The sequence below is a fragment of the Gadus morhua genome, chromosome 14 (genome assembly GCF_902167405.1).
Source record: "Gadus morhua chromosome 14, gadMor3.0, whole genome shotgun sequence".
Taxonomy (NCBI): domain Eukaryota; kingdom Metazoa; phylum Chordata; class Actinopteri; order Gadiformes; family Gadidae; genus Gadus; species Gadus morhua.
Window position 1 is genome coordinate 5,657,391 of NC_044061.1, and position 15,703 is coordinate 5,673,093.

General features: G+C 46.0%; 1 protein-coding gene across 1 annotated transcript; it reads right to left on the reverse strand.

Annotated features, from left to right (window-relative positions):
- Nucleotides 1-8,530: 8,530 nt before the first annotated feature.
- On the reverse strand, nucleotides 8,531-14,662 carry psmd14 (proteasome 26S subunit, non-ATPase 14). The gene is made up of 11 exons (XM_030376736.1): nucleotides 14,537-14,662; nucleotides 13,873-13,927; nucleotides 13,494-13,565; nucleotides 12,670-12,789; nucleotides 12,159-12,229; nucleotides 11,548-11,698; nucleotides 10,334-10,441; nucleotides 9,910-9,984; nucleotides 9,663-9,788; nucleotides 8,947-9,009; nucleotides 8,531-8,705 (listed from the first exon to the last, which is right to left on the reverse strand). Exons 2-11 carry the CDS (start codon nucleotides 13,918-13,920, stop codon nucleotides 8,607-8,609), a joined length of 933 nt encoding a protein of 310 aa, XP_030232596.1. The 5' UTR covers nucleotides 13,921-13,927; nucleotides 14,537-14,662; the 3' UTR covers nucleotides 8,531-8,606.
- Nucleotides 14,663-15,703: the final 1,041 nt, after the last annotated feature.

Below are 15,703 nucleotides of genomic sequence, written 5' to 3' on the forward strand. Positions count from 1 at the left end.
AACGAAATAAAAGAAAATATAAATAAAGGTTAGTGTTGATTGGATTTTTACGAATAAGATAATTAAAACGTAGACAGACATAAGGTGTACTGAAGGGGCTCTAACAAACACACACACACATATGCACATGCAAACACTAAAACAAAGAAAGCAATACAAACACACACCAATACAAAGAGAGAGACACTCACACAAGTAAAATATATAAAATAAGTAGCAGTAGCTAGTATTTAATAACTAAATGAAATAAGTGAAATCTAATCTGTACATCAAGGGGTTTCTGATTGGATGAATATGAATACATGACAGGTAATGAAACACGACGGTAGCTCAGCCAATCATGGAAGAGGGCGGGAAGGAGGTGGGAGTGAGGGTGTGAGGGTGGGGCTTCTATATCTGAGGTGGAATTCCTGCTCTGGCTCTGGAGAGGGGAATGCCGGGAACCCATGAGCAGCCTGACAGACCTCACGGGCTTCACTTCCCAGAACACCAGGACACCAATCATGTGGAGCACTCCTTCAACTCACATACACACACACATGCACGGGCACGCACACAATCACACAGAAAATGCAAAAGTAACAATGACACCACACACACACTGCAATTATGACACTGCAACCCCCACACACGCACACATACAAACGCACACACACAAACACACACACACACTCATACATTCACATTTATAGTCATTTTAGTAATAATAGTCCAACATGCGGCCAAAATGGAAGTGTTAAATCGTTAAAAGTGGGAAATGAAGGAAAATCTGGGAAACACGTGGTGCTTTACTGGGAGGTACTTTCGTAAATCACACATACAGCAGCTTCATCACTTCATATAGTGGCTCTGCCAGAGCTTACTGGAATACATTTCTGAATCTCCCCATCACGTTTATTAGAAACCCTCACAAAATGAGAGCAAGACCCGAGCCAGAGTCTGGTAACACTTTTCATAACACTGGGGCACAGGACTGTCATTCCCAGTTACTTAGTTACCACTCAGAACCAGCCAGAACAACAAAAGGGACCGCATCCAACCTCAGCTGCGAGCTGTGATCATGGTTGATCATGTATGGCCAACTATGGTGCGGTACTTCATGTGGATGTTCTTATGTTGTTGTTTTTGCTGGATGACACACACCACACTCCAGCGGAGGCTTGTGGTGTGCTTGGTTCAAAATTTGGTAATTACTCACTCCGCCGCTGGCAAGTTCGGTGGGTGACATCATAGCACCCTTTGTTTACCAGGAAACACAACACACGTGCTATTGGGTTATAAAAAGAGAACGGCTTACTTACGGTAAGAATGTGTGTGTCCATTTGGAGTTGTTGATTTGGGAGTTTTGGCCCGATTCACTTGCCATAATAAATAATATTTAAATAAATACGATTTTAAAAAGCATGCTCTATTTTCTATATCGTAGGAATAGGACACTGCACTGATATTTGACAGATGTTTTGCCGGTTGTTGGGTGAATACTTGTAACTGTAGCAGAAGAGATCTCACGGAAATTAAGCAATAAACAAGACTCAAACCAGTAATAGTATGGCTGTCTTTGCAACCAAACTTATCAGCCAGTAACTTGGCTCCTCTTATTTTTCACTTATAAGTATTGATGCGATTAGATTAAGTCCATCTATCCCAGCCTCTCCCATTCCCTTCGCAACAGTACTAACAGTCCTAACTGTCTCTGTTTGGTATAAACAAGAGTACCGGGCCATGTCAGCCAAACATAATACGTGATTCTTTAGGAATACGTCTGTGTGGCTGCACCCATAACACTAACGTCAATACAAACCACTAAACCCTTCCACAGATGTTCATTTCAACCATTACATGAGCTTCTGTTAATTTTTCTTCTAACTTGAAACATGAACATGATTTGAAAGTTTCTACTTTCTTAACTTGAAGGTAATTGTAAGTGTGTGTGTGTGTGTGTGTGTGTGTGTGTGTGTGTGTGTGTGTGTGTGTGTGTGTGTGTGTGTGTGTGTGTGTGCGTGGCTTGTGAGTGAGTGAGTGAGTGAGTGAATGAGTGAGAGAGTTTGTGTGTGTGTGTGTGTGTGTGTGTGTGTGTGTGTGTGTGTGTGTGTGTGTGTGTGTGTGTGTGTGTGTGTGTGTGTGTATGTGTGTGTGTGTGTGTGTGTGCATGCATGTGTTCTGAGCTAACCAACACTGAGCAATGTCCCAGACGGTCTGACCCAGTGGCCCAGACCAATCAAAATACCTCCCCCCTCTCTGTGGTACAGTCCGACATATTCTCCTTCCTGAGCAAAGTCTAGCCCAAGACAACACACACACACACACACACACACACACACACACACACACACACACACACACACACACACACACACACACACACACACACACACACACACACAAATACTAGAAAAACACACATCATACTGAATCACAGGTAGACAGAAAAACTATTACAAGTGCAAGTACAAATGTGAGATGCAGGAATAAAGGTAGACAAAAATAAATAGTAGACACATAACAGAAGACACATGAACACACATACACAAATAGTAACACACACAACACAGCACACACACACACGCACACACACACACAAATAGAAATACCCAAACAACTACTAGTTGCTCAATCCCAGTAGACCCTCAGCTGTGGAATCTTGGTAAACTATGACATCATCACTGCGAGACGACTTGGTTGACCAGGGAAATGTTGCCCCCGGTAAGAAAAAGCAGCTGCTACACACACAAACACAAACACACACACCAAATCACAGACAGGCAATAACACACATGCCAACAACACGCACAAAGACACACACATGCACACACAGACACTCCACACAGAGAGATTTGGGTTGTTGCTGGCCTCTCCATGTGAATCTGGGATTTCACGAAGCGTCTCCTACTGCCAGATATAAGTGCAGTAACATGAAGCGTCTCCTACTGCTCACTTTAAGTGCAGCAACTCAAAGAGGCCCTACTCCCAGTCCCCGCTCTGAGGGCAGCCAGCAGTGTTGACTCGGGGCCATGTTGGAAAAGCTGCAGAGTTTTCCTCTCTTATGAAAACAATGATGCAGTTCTTTATTAGCTTCCTGCCTTTAACAGGCATGGAAGGATAAAGCCAGCAGGCACACACACACACGCACACAGACACACGCATACACACACGCACACACTCACTCACTCACTCACTCTCACACACACGCACACGCACACGCTCACACACACACACACACGCACACACACACACTCCATTAAGACAACTTCTAATTTTGTGTTTGCCTATGTGTTTGTTTTTGTCCGTGCAGATGTGTGTCTTTGTGTGTCCAGGAGTTTGTACTCTGCACGTTTGTTCCATTGGTGGTGTGTGTGCCGCATACAGATGTTTGTGTTAAGGGTACAGTGTGCGCATGCTTGTTTGCCTTTGGATGTGTTCGTGTGTGTGCATGTGTGTGTGCATGTGTGTCTGCGCGCACCCCTTGGTCCAGTTCAGCCCTTTAGTTTTATGTCCCAACTCTCACACTAACACCTTTCTTCCATCTTATCAAGTCTCTCTCTTATCTCCGACTGTCCAAACACCCTACATCTGTTCTTCCTCTCTGCCAACATTACCTTACCTAATCGTATTCTACACAGATCCCTTTTCATCAACACAGTTTGTTGAATAGTATGGTGTGTGTTGTGGTGTGTGCATTAAAGTGCTGTTGTAGTGTGTGTTCTATTGTACTGTGTTGTTGTTGTACAGTGTGTTGTATGAGTTATTGTGCATTTAGTGGGTTGTATTATGTTTTATACAATGTGTTGTATTATGTTTTATACAATGTGTTGCATGTATTGCTGTGTAGTATTGTACTGTGTTGCATGTGGTACAGTGTGTTGTTTGAGTGACGGTGCATTTAGTGTGTTGCGTTGTGTTTTATACAACGTGCTGCACGTATTGTTGTGTAGTATTTTCTGCGTAGCGTGTTGTGATGTATGCACTGTACCGTACCTTATCGCGTGAGCAGAGTAAAGATGTACCACTCAGGTCAGATCTCTACGATGTAACAGCCTTCGGTTTGGCTCTGGATTCAGACCTAACACTAACACGAGACTCTTCCAAACATATCAGTGGCACCCCTACTGCGGCCTCAGCCCCACGGCCAACACCATCCATCAGCCATGTATACATCCACACCAGACAGAACACATCGCTCTACCACTCCCGCGCCTCATCCGCACCCCCACTCGCTGAGGGAGGGGGAGACGGGGGAGAAACGGGGGCGGGAGACGGGGGAGGAGAGTTGGGGGAGACATGGGGGAGGGAGGTGGGGGGGGGGAGAGATTGGGGAGACGTCAGAATGGAGAGAATAGGGGGGAGAGCTGGGGGAGACCTGAGATTGTAGATGGGGGAGAGAGATTGGGGAGACATGGGGAGGGAGATGGGGGGGAGAGCTGAGAGGGGAGATGGAGGAGAGAGATTGGGGAGACATGGGGAAAGGAGATGGGGGAGACCCCGCCTTGGAGAAGTTAGGGGATGAGTTTTGGGAGAAGGGGGAGAAACGGGAGAGATCTGAGAGGGGAGACGTGGGAGGGAGACAGGGGGGGAGACCCGGGAGTGGGGAGGGGAGGGGACGGGTTCTGGGAGACACAGAGGAGACATGGGGGAGAGCGGTAAGTGCCTGCAGTGGAAGGGTCTGTTCTGGGAGCTGGAAACTGATCAACCCAGAAGAGCGGCGGGCTCAGAGCTGATAGAACCCAGCTGGTCCGCATCACGGTGCGCGCCACATTAAAGGCCCTCCGAGAGCATGTTCATTTCTGGCCTCACCGTGCACGCCACAATAAAAGCCCTCCAAGGCCACGTTAACCTCCCGTCCACGGTTAAGTTAACAGGAACGCCTAACGGAGGCTGTAAAACGAGAATGAGCAGGCCCGGGGACAGACAGACAGACACACACACACACACACACACACACACACACACACACACACACACACACACACACACACACACACACACACACACACACACACACACACACACACACACACACACACACACACACACTTGGAACGGTTACAGACAGAGCTGACATGGCTCATAGGGCTCACGTCTGTTTTCTGCAGCATCAGCAGTTTGCAGGATGAGGTGACCAGCCCGCGCCAGCTGTTTCATAGCATCACAACACACCCATGACTCACGGTTCAGCCTCTTACCAACTCACTCTCACTAACCACCAACCCTCAGGCTTGCTGTCCGACCGGCCGCTCTGCCGGGAACGGCATGTGTCTGCACTAGCTGCATCTGTAGAACAGAAGGGAATGGTAGTCGAGCAGGAGGAGCTGCTTCACACCCACACATAAACATACACAAACACGGGCACAAACACATGCGCGCGCACACACACACGCACACATGCAAACAGACAAAAACACAAACACAGGCACATCAATATACATAAAAACACACATCCACACACACAAACATACACAAACACGTGCACACAAACATACAAAAACACACACAAACTTACACAAACAAAGGCATACAAACATACATAAAAACACACATACACACACACACACACACACACACGTCCCTTGGTATGGATGTAGGTGTATGTAACTGATCATGGATGTCAAGCTGACCTGTCTCTCAAAAGGTTGGATTCACTGAGTAGTAAGAGAGGGTAAATATATATATATATATATATATATATATATAGGGTGATATATGTTCTCTTCTGAACAAGGTGATGTAGTGGTGCGTGTGTGTGTGTCTACTACACAGGCACGAGAACAAGAGGGTGCGAGCGAGAGAGTGAGAACCAGAGAGAGAGAGAGTTGCAGGTACAATCTTCCACTGATAGCATTGTTACTATTCAGACTCTACAGGATGTGCGAACCCAGAGGAGGCGCGTGCACGTGACATTTAGGCCAATAATCTCGGGCCGACATCAGCGTTCCCTCACGCCACGTCTGGAGGAATCATTATCGGGTCCTGGAGTCCGGACAATGAATCTCTTAACACACACCCCCACACACACACACAAACACACACACAGAAACCTTTCTTATTTCGAAATAAGAGAATGTCGATAGTGAAGCACCGAAGCGGAACATCGCAGTGGGTGTCCTCTGCTTCACGTCTCCTCTCTGAATCCCAGGGGCCTCCTCATGCAGCCTATGAGATGACAAATTCGCGGTTGGGGCTACAATACGGTCCATGCAAGAAAATGAATGACGAAACTACATAAACACATCTGTTCAGCCTCGCCTTCACATCCCCCGGTTCTCTCTCCTGTCCCCCCACCCGTCCCCCCCCCAACCACACCCAGGGGTGTAGTGGGGGACAGGACACCTTCCTTGTGTCTCGCGTTTGCATGTGTGTGTGTGCCAGGGCATGACTGTGTATGCGTGTGCATGTGTGTGTGCACTGCCCCTCATCCCTTTAATAATATTTCAAATCAAATGTATTATTATTATCATTATTATGTGTGTGTGTGTGTGTGTGTGTGTGTGTGTGTGTGTGTGTGTGTGTGTGTGTGTGTGTGTGTGTGTGTGTGTGTGTGTGTGTGTGTGTGTGTGTGTGTGTGTGTTACGTGTTCTCTGGCACCTCCTCGCGTGAGTTAGCACTGTGCTAACAGAGTGGCTGGCGGGCGCCCTGTAAACCCATTTAGACACAGAGCCTTCTCTCCCCCGGGGATTAATAGCATTGGGCCGGTCTGTCGGGCCCCGGGCCAGGGAGGGAGGCTGGGACGGAGAGCAGATCCCTGGGATGAGATAAGGTACGGGGGCCGACGCCCCTCCGCTCGGCTCTTCCCCCGATGGGTCCGGCGGTCAAGAGACATCTAGGCCGAATACGATGTCCTACCACGGCCGTTCTGAGATCCCTATCGGTAAACATGTCGAGATGTGTATCTGTGATTACATACTGCACACGCGTACCCTCCCTGCACTACACACACAAACACACACACACACTCGAGTGTGCACACATACTCACATCGCAACAGACGTGCACGCACACACCCTGGTTGATAGGGGTGTGGGGGGGGGGAGAGAGAAGTGCCGTCTGTTGGGTGAATCAGGATAAATGATCCGGTGATTGATTCCTCTTTCACTTCCTCATGTCGAAAGGTCGAACCCTAGACTGACGTACCTCCACTGAGTATGGAAACCCTTCGTCTGCAGTATTATCTGTGGTTAAGGGGTCAGAGGTCAAACTGGGTAAGGCCGACCATCTACTGCAGACATGATCACCATCAGGCCATATTTGGTCGGGGTTTAGGGATGTTAGAGTTTGAATCCAAACCCTCAGTGCACTGTTGTGTCAGAGTATTAGAGTGATAATGTTTTGAAATACAATAATAGAGGGGTTGCATTGGAAGACGTCTATTTCAATGAAACATGCAATAAATTGCTGCATTCACTGTAGTATGTTATTGCTAACAGGATTGCATCACAAGATATAGGCGTGCCCTATAGGCGTGCACCATTCTCCTGTCTGTGAGACCATCTGCTGAATAATTATGTAAGCGATTTAGCTGAATTTGAGGGGTCCTCCGTGCTTTTGATTAAACAAAACGAGCAGTGTGTTTAAGGTCAGTGCATGATTCACCCATCCGCATGTGTGATCCATTAACAAGGACCGAAGGAGTGTTTTCACATTTGAAGGGAACGTTTACAATAATATGAGTACTCTTCCAGTAATGACATTATTTTGGAGCCTCGAAGGTTTCCAATAAAGATACTCATTCGTTTGCAATTTTGTACTAAATCTTCGCTGCACGTAAGCAACTGAATTGGTTGGGGGCCGAGCTACGCTCTTATGAAATGAATACGAACTGCAGCACCTAGTGGTCTTCAGGGTTATGACACCCATCCAACTACACATCATTTGACAAATAAAATGAACTACAAGGGCAGCATTATTGAAGGTACAGATTATGATCACACACTTAGTTGTTTGCATTAAGAGTTGGATCATTATGAAATGAATCATGAACTGAAAAGGAATTTCAAGCATTGACAAGCCTGTGGGCGCATAGACCAAAGGCACAGCAGACTAAAGACTAATATCTAACGTCTGATGGCAGGAAGGCTCAGACCTGGATGAACAGGGGGTTTCACTCCATTTCACCTATTTGTTTATAAGCGTGTAATTGGCTAACAGTGAACACAAATTCGGCCAACAGTAGTAAACTGTTAGTGTCTGTAAAAGGTTTTCAAATGAACCCTTTAAAGAGTGGCCACTGCATAAATACACGTTTAATTCCCCTTTGGAAAGTTTCATCCATTCTAGGTATTGAGTCTCTTCATGGTAGAATATCTCCTTCTCAGAACAGGAAACGAGGCGTAACTCTGCACTGTTCAGTTCCTTGCCCAGGCCCTGTGCGGTCTCCCCCAAGAGGTTCTGCTGTACCACTCTAGCTGGATCCTGCTTTGGTAGACTGCTGACGGGCACTTTTGTAATCTTCCCATTAAAACGTATGCAAATTTTATAAACCTAAAAATCGGACTTGGGACTGGTATTCCGACGAGGCCAATAAGGACAGAAGTCAGACTCCCATACACACATTTATTCTATATAAAAGAAAAGCAGAGCATAGCGATATTAACAGTTGAGAAAAGGCAGGGCGGTCACTGGAACACCACGGTGTCCAACATGGCCGCCAGGCACTGGACGATGTTGGAGGTCATCAGTACATCCACATGCTCCTCCAGATGTCTCTTGGGGTCCTGACAGGATGATGGAGGGCGGGGGGGGGGGGGGGGGGGGGGAGACAGGTCATTAGATCCAAAGATATTGTGATCTGCTTGCTGTGTTGATTGTGTCAAAGTGAGCACGTAATCAGACGGAATCCAATGAGATCATTAGAATAGTCCATGTATCTGCAGTCAGACAGGTGCAGGAAGACACTCCCACCCACTCCTGCTTACATTATGAACGCATCGGACGTTATGAGCAGACGCGACTCACCTGTTTGCCAACGTTCTTGATGGCCAGCTGTTCCGGGGTCATCTTGTCCTCCTCCTCCACAGCCTGTGAGGTAAAGGGTTAACATTAACACAAGCTCTCGATTCACCTCCCCTTCTCCGCCTCCAGTCTAAAGCATCTCCTCATGGTGGGCATGGCACGATACCGAGGTACGGGTGGCACGTTTGAGTACAGCATTCATCTTCCCTCTCCCATACAAAACGGTTATCTTGGCTTTAAGGGTTTCTTCAGTGACTTTAAAGTAGGGCTGCTCGATTATGGGAAAAATCTAAATCACGATTATTTTGGTCAATATTGAAATCCCGATTATTCAAATGATTATTTTTGAGTTTGAAAACATGTTTTTTTTTCAGCATGTCTCGACCCAAAGATATGTATCCAGCTGTTCTGCCCTTTCTATAAAAGATCAAATTAAAAATATTTATATTTCTCGAAAAAATAGATTATGTTAACTTTGTGACCCTTGGACGCTAAAATCAAAATCTCGATCAAGCTTCAATTAATCGCCCAGCCCTACTTTAAAGGTCTACCCAGGATGTGGTTAAATGCATTGGCTACGCAGATAAACCTCATTCGTCCAAACCATAGCTTTGGAAGGTTCCAAAACCAGGGCTTTAAGCATACTTATTTCCAGAATGCGATGCACCCGAGCCTAAAAAGTTAGTGGCCCACAAAGACATTAGAAGAAAAAAGCGTACCTTGTTGTAGTTCTTTGCCAGCTCCAGCATCTCCTTGACAATGTTCTCGTTGAGCTTGCAGTGCTCACTGTAGTCCGTCAGGGTCAGACCCTCCATCCAGCTCTTCTTGTGCAGGTTCAACAGCATCTACACGCCAGAGACACAGAGAGGTTGAGTCATGTGACCGTCGCGTCCAATAAGACAGCACCACGTAGCATCATGTGACCACTTCGTCCTATCAGAGGCGGGCGTTGTGTGGGATGCAGACCTTCTGCTCCAGCTCGTTCTTCCTGTAGTTGATGGTGATGGAGTAGTAATGTCTGTTCAGTCCGTGGATAAGAGCCTGGGAACGGAGAGAGAGGAAGTCAGAGTTATCTCAACAACAACAAAGGATTATGCCCCTTCACTGCGGTGAAGGTGCATAATCCTGATTTCAAGTCCAAGGTATTAAAATCCTACCAGAAAAATCTGGATTATTTATTGTTTGGCTGAGGTTGGGAAATTTGGTGTTGCAGCAAAAAAACTCCAGGATAGTAATAGGAATGAAAAAATAAAGTATTGATAGTACTACAACTCTAAAAAAACGATGTAACTGTAGATAGACCAGTTGGGCTAGACGTGATACTCCATTAGCCGTTAGATCCAAAGTCATCACATCATTCCCAACATCTTGTAGCGTCGGGATGGCTCACCTGGATGGAGGGTTTGTTGAGGTGACCCAGGTTGGATGTGGTCTGTCGCGGTTCATGACCCAGAACCATCATGTTGGCGTTGATCAACCTGAAGGCGTCAATCACCACCTGGAGAGAACATCAAACCCATTCACTTCTACTGGGTGAACACGCCAGCTGCTGAACAGCACCGGGCAATATCGACTACGCCGATCGCAACCAATTACAATTAGGGCATTTGGCAGATGCTTTAATCCAAAGCGATTTACATCGGTTAATACACACATTGACACACCGACGGCAGAGTGAACCATGCAAGGCGACAGCCAGCTCGTCAGGAGCAGTTAGGGTTAAGTGTCTTGCTCAGGGACACATCGACACTAGGTGGCCGCTAGGAGGAGCTGGGGATTGAACTAGCAACCTTTCGGTTACAATACAACTGCTCTACCTCCTGAGCTAAGCCGACCTTCGGCAACATTTTTTAAACTGTACTTCTTGACCCTAGTTCAGTTTTTTTTTGTTCAATTCAATTTATTCACTGCGCAAAAGACTACACTTGAACAACAATCAATAGGAATCTGAAGTCGTTATCTACTTCTACTCAACTGTCCGATATATTGAACACATAGGCATAACGTTAAATCCCTTCATCTCTAATGTGGTCAATATTTTCTATAAGAGACAGAAAGAATAATAGAGAACAGACAGAGTGAGAGGACCGACAGAGTGATAGTGGACAGAGAGTGATCAAGGACAGACCGAGACATCAAGGACAGACAAAGAGAGAGAGAACAGACTGATCGAGGACAGACAGAGAGATCAAGGATAGACAGAGATCAAGGACAGACAAAGTGATCAAGGACAGACAAGAGGGATTGAGGACAGAGAGACTGAGGACAGAGAGACTGAGGACAGAGAGATTGAGGACAGAGAGATTGAGGACAGAGTGATCAAGGCCAGACAGAGAGAGATCAAGGCCAGACAGAGTGATAGAGGACAGACAAGAGTGATAGAGGACAGACAAGAGTGATAGAGGACAGACAGAGTGATAGAGGACAGACAGAATGATAGACGACAGACAGGGTGATAAAGGAGGGTGATAGAGGACAGACAGAGTGATAGAGGACAGACAGAGTGATAAGACGACAGACAGAGAGTGATAGATTGACCATGAGAGACGACAGAAAGCAAGACACACAGAGACGGCACGAGAGACAAGACAGATGGAGGCCTACCTTTCCCTTGACGCTCTGGATCGGGTCGACCACCACAGCAACGGCCCGCTCCGACAGCGCCTCGAAGCTCTGCTGGGTGTTGATGTCCACGCCAGACAGCCAGCAGCCGAACCCGGGGTGACTGTGGTACCAGCCGACCACCATCTCAGGCCTGTCAACACACAAAGTTACCAGTCAGGGTTAGGACAGAGCCAACCTCACACCATGGCTGTTTAAATCACTGAGGACATCTCAGTAACCCACTGAAGGTTGTTTAATTCACCATACAGTTTGAGAGGTTTTCCATTGTTTTGACACGTGGTGTTAATAGTTGAAGCACTTATACAAATATTAAGTGAGAGTGTTTACAGAGATAACTGAAGCGTTCTGTGACTGGAAAAGGTCAACAGGTGCCCTAACCCCATTGACATGAACTATACTCGTCATAATAAAACCCTTCATACGTATTAAACAATACCATTCACCTCATCCAAGAAACGTCCAGATTGGCTAAGCTCTGGTTGTTCTAGTCGTCAGTCCTCGATCTATCCTAACCAACGAGGCACATAGACCGAATACACACATGCACAGGTCCATCCCTGAATAGGAGAAGCTCAGGTCGTCAACATCACCTGCCGGTCTGCTTCAGCATATCCAACATCTTGGCCTGGAAGACGGGGTCCACGGCCTCAACACTCACACCCTGTCACAGAGAGGAGCAGCATTTCAATTGATTATAGTCCTGCACCACAAAACAGCAACAAAGTCAACATCCTGTCACACAGAGGATGGGATTTATCACCACGAGACACAGCAGGAAGGTAGCAAACTACTACAAATCATAAGGAGAATGCAGAAGCTGGCACCTCTAAATTAAATGTATTATTATTTATTAGAAGGCATTTTCCAACTCAGATATTTAGTTATATGGCAGTATATACTTACATTCTCCCTTTAAAGTTTATGTTGATAATTCATTTCCATAATTAATAATTCATTTGTATGCAATTATGTCTAATAGTCAAAGGTAAAAGTTACTTTTTTTACTTAAGTACTTAAGTATTTTTTAAGACGATATGAAACGTGAAAACTAAAAGCCCCTGATGGTCACGTAGAAGAACAGAGCAATAGACGGGTGCTTACCGTCCCTGACTGGGGCATGGCGAACACGTCAATCACTCGTACTGTGTAGTCATCCACAAACTCCCCCAGCATCAGACCCATGACCTCCATGGGAACACCGGCACGACCGTGTTTCAGCATCTAGTGGACCACAGGGGACAGGAGGCGGCGGCGGCGCCGTGAGAAAAATAACCCACACAACTCTGCGCCCAGGGAGGCATTATAGGCGGGATAGCATTCTCAACACAGATAGGCTGAGGGGCTTGTACCCCAGTCCATCAGGATGCTTATTGATGACGTTACAGAGGGCCTGCCTCCCCTTACTCCCCTAACTCCCAGAGGATTTAAGACTTGCCCCAACTCTGAGCACCTTTAAAACAAGACTGAAGACTTTTATGTTTGCTATAGCTTTCTGCTAAATCTTAAATACATTGCACTTCTAAAAAGCTTTTTTTTTTAACTTTGCCTTTATTTTCTATTTTAATACTAAAATGCCTTTTTAACTTTCTATTTTTTGCATATGTTTTTCTTTTACTTACCTATTATTTTATTTTATTGTATGACAATGTTTATATGTGAAGCACTTTGAGTCTGCCTTGTGTATGAAAAGTGCTACATAAATAAAGTTGCCTTGCCTTGCCTTACACCATTGCTATAGAAAATAGGCCCACTGCAGGGCATACTTCATGAATATCCACATAGACCAATGTTCCTCCTCATTACTTTCTTCTCCTATACTCGTATAGACAACGTGTACATCTGCTAGACGTTGTCACGGGTAATCGCATGCGAGGTCAATTTAAATAATTGAGATTCTGCGAGGAGAGGACGGGGCTGCTTCTCACCTTGAGCAGTGCCAACGAGGAGATGTAAACCTGTTCTGCCGTGTCGACCGCCGGAGCGTCTGTTGGGGGACCCTAGAGGGGCCAATCAGGAAAAGAAAACAGTTCAGTGAAAACAGTTTCAATAATAGTATTGATTTTGATTGAACAATCACAAATTACATCAATGATTCAAACAACTAAATAGTGGCTTCAGGGAAGGGTTAGGGTGCTTGACTCGATCTTCCTCTGTCAAGCCTTGAGCGGGATGCACAGAAAAAAACGTTATGAAAAGTTCTGAGCACAATTATATATATTCAATAGTGAACTCATCCTCTGATGGTGGCTCAAAGACAGCTGAACACCACCACAGTAAGCCCCTTTCAGAGCGCCCAACACCCACCTGTCCTAGCCCTGGCATCCCTCCTCCGAGCCTCAGCAGCCGGTCCATGTCGGATCTGGAGGAAAAAGAACAAAAGAAAACTGGCTTTTAAAATTCTTCACCTCAGCTTATATGGAGCTAGCAGTCTTGTAGTGGATAGGACTCGGGAGTCCCATTTAAGTGGTTGTGTGTCCGGACCCCCCCATTGTCCGCAGTCCTTGAGCAAGATGTCAGAACCCCAACAGGATATAAAGGACAGGTAAATTAAAACCCTGAAAGTGGCTTTGGCTAAAATAGTCTCTAAAAAGGACCAAAACAACTCATGCAACCGGATGACTGGGCATCAGGCGGCTAACTAAGCGCTGAACAATCGAAACAAAACATTCAACCAGTATCTCTACCAGTACCAGAGCCCCCACCATCTCTACCAGAGTCTACGGTGGGATCTGAGCGCTACCCAACGGGGTAATTTACATTTGATTAAAGCGTAGAGGTGCTCATGATGACATGTCTCACAGGAGAGGGACTCCTGCTCGCATGCTAGCCCTGACATTAGCCGGCTAGGCTAGGTAAAAGAAGATAACACAACAGAAAGAAACAACACGTTACTGACACATTATCGACATCTTTCGTTATACTCCCGTTACGCTACGATTTCATGCGTGTTAAAACGATCTAAACCTACCTGTGGATGTTCGGAGAGGGTGATATGAATAGTTTTAATTTGGGATGAATCCAGTGAGATGTAAAAGGCTAACGCAATGAATCAGCCCGAATCCTGTACCGCTGAAGAAGAGGCGCGGGGAGATGACGTAAAATCCCCTCGTCGGAAGCTCTGGCACCGGTCGGGCACTAACACGTTAACACCACAAGGGGGCGCCGCGTCCACGTTTATCACACTGTTATTGTGTAACTAGGAGGGATTTTCCCCTCTGGATAAGAGGAAATGGCACGATTTATTATTAGATACGATATAGATAGACAGTCAGGTAGGCAGATAGATGGACCGATGGATAGATAGATGGATAGTTAGATGGATGGATAGATATATAGATAGATAGATAGATAGATAGATAGATAGATAGATAGATAGATAGATAGATAGATAGATAGATAGATAGATAGATAGATAGATAGATAGATGGATGGATGGATGGATGGATGGATGGATGGATGGATGGATGGATGGATGGATGGATGGATGGATGGATGGATGGATGGATGGATGGATGGATGGATGGATGGATGGATGGATGGATGGATGGATGGATGGATGGATGAATAGATGGATAGATAGACAGATAGACAGATAGATAGATAGATAGATAGATAGATAGATAGATAGATAGATAGATGTGTGTGTGTGTGTGTGTGTGTGTGTGTGTGTGTGTGTGTGTGTGTGTGTGTGTGTGTGTGTGTGTGTGTGTGTGTGTGTGTGTGTGTGTGTGTGTGTGTGTGTGTGTTTGCGCGCGCGCGTGTGCGTGAATGTGTGTGTGCCTGCGTTAATTTGCGTGAGAATTTAATGACCCAATGCAAAGTCCATGCAAAGTCCAGGAGTGTCTCTGGAATTATTCTCCGTGTATGCAGTCGATTAGTCCTTTCCACGGATCAAATGCTACTTCTCACTTTCCGGAGGGCATTAAGGCGCAGCTTTGTAACATGACGCCTCTGTGAGTCTGAAACCATAAACCTTCCAGCGGACAGAATCAGGAAGAGAAATGTGACGCTTTAAGCGGGCGTCCGGGGCCCGCATATTGTTTAGATTTGGATTTGCCTTCACTTTAGAAACCTCCGAAGGGCTCCGTCGTGAAACGGGCTTGAATGGATCCACTTTAGATGTGAATGAAAGCAC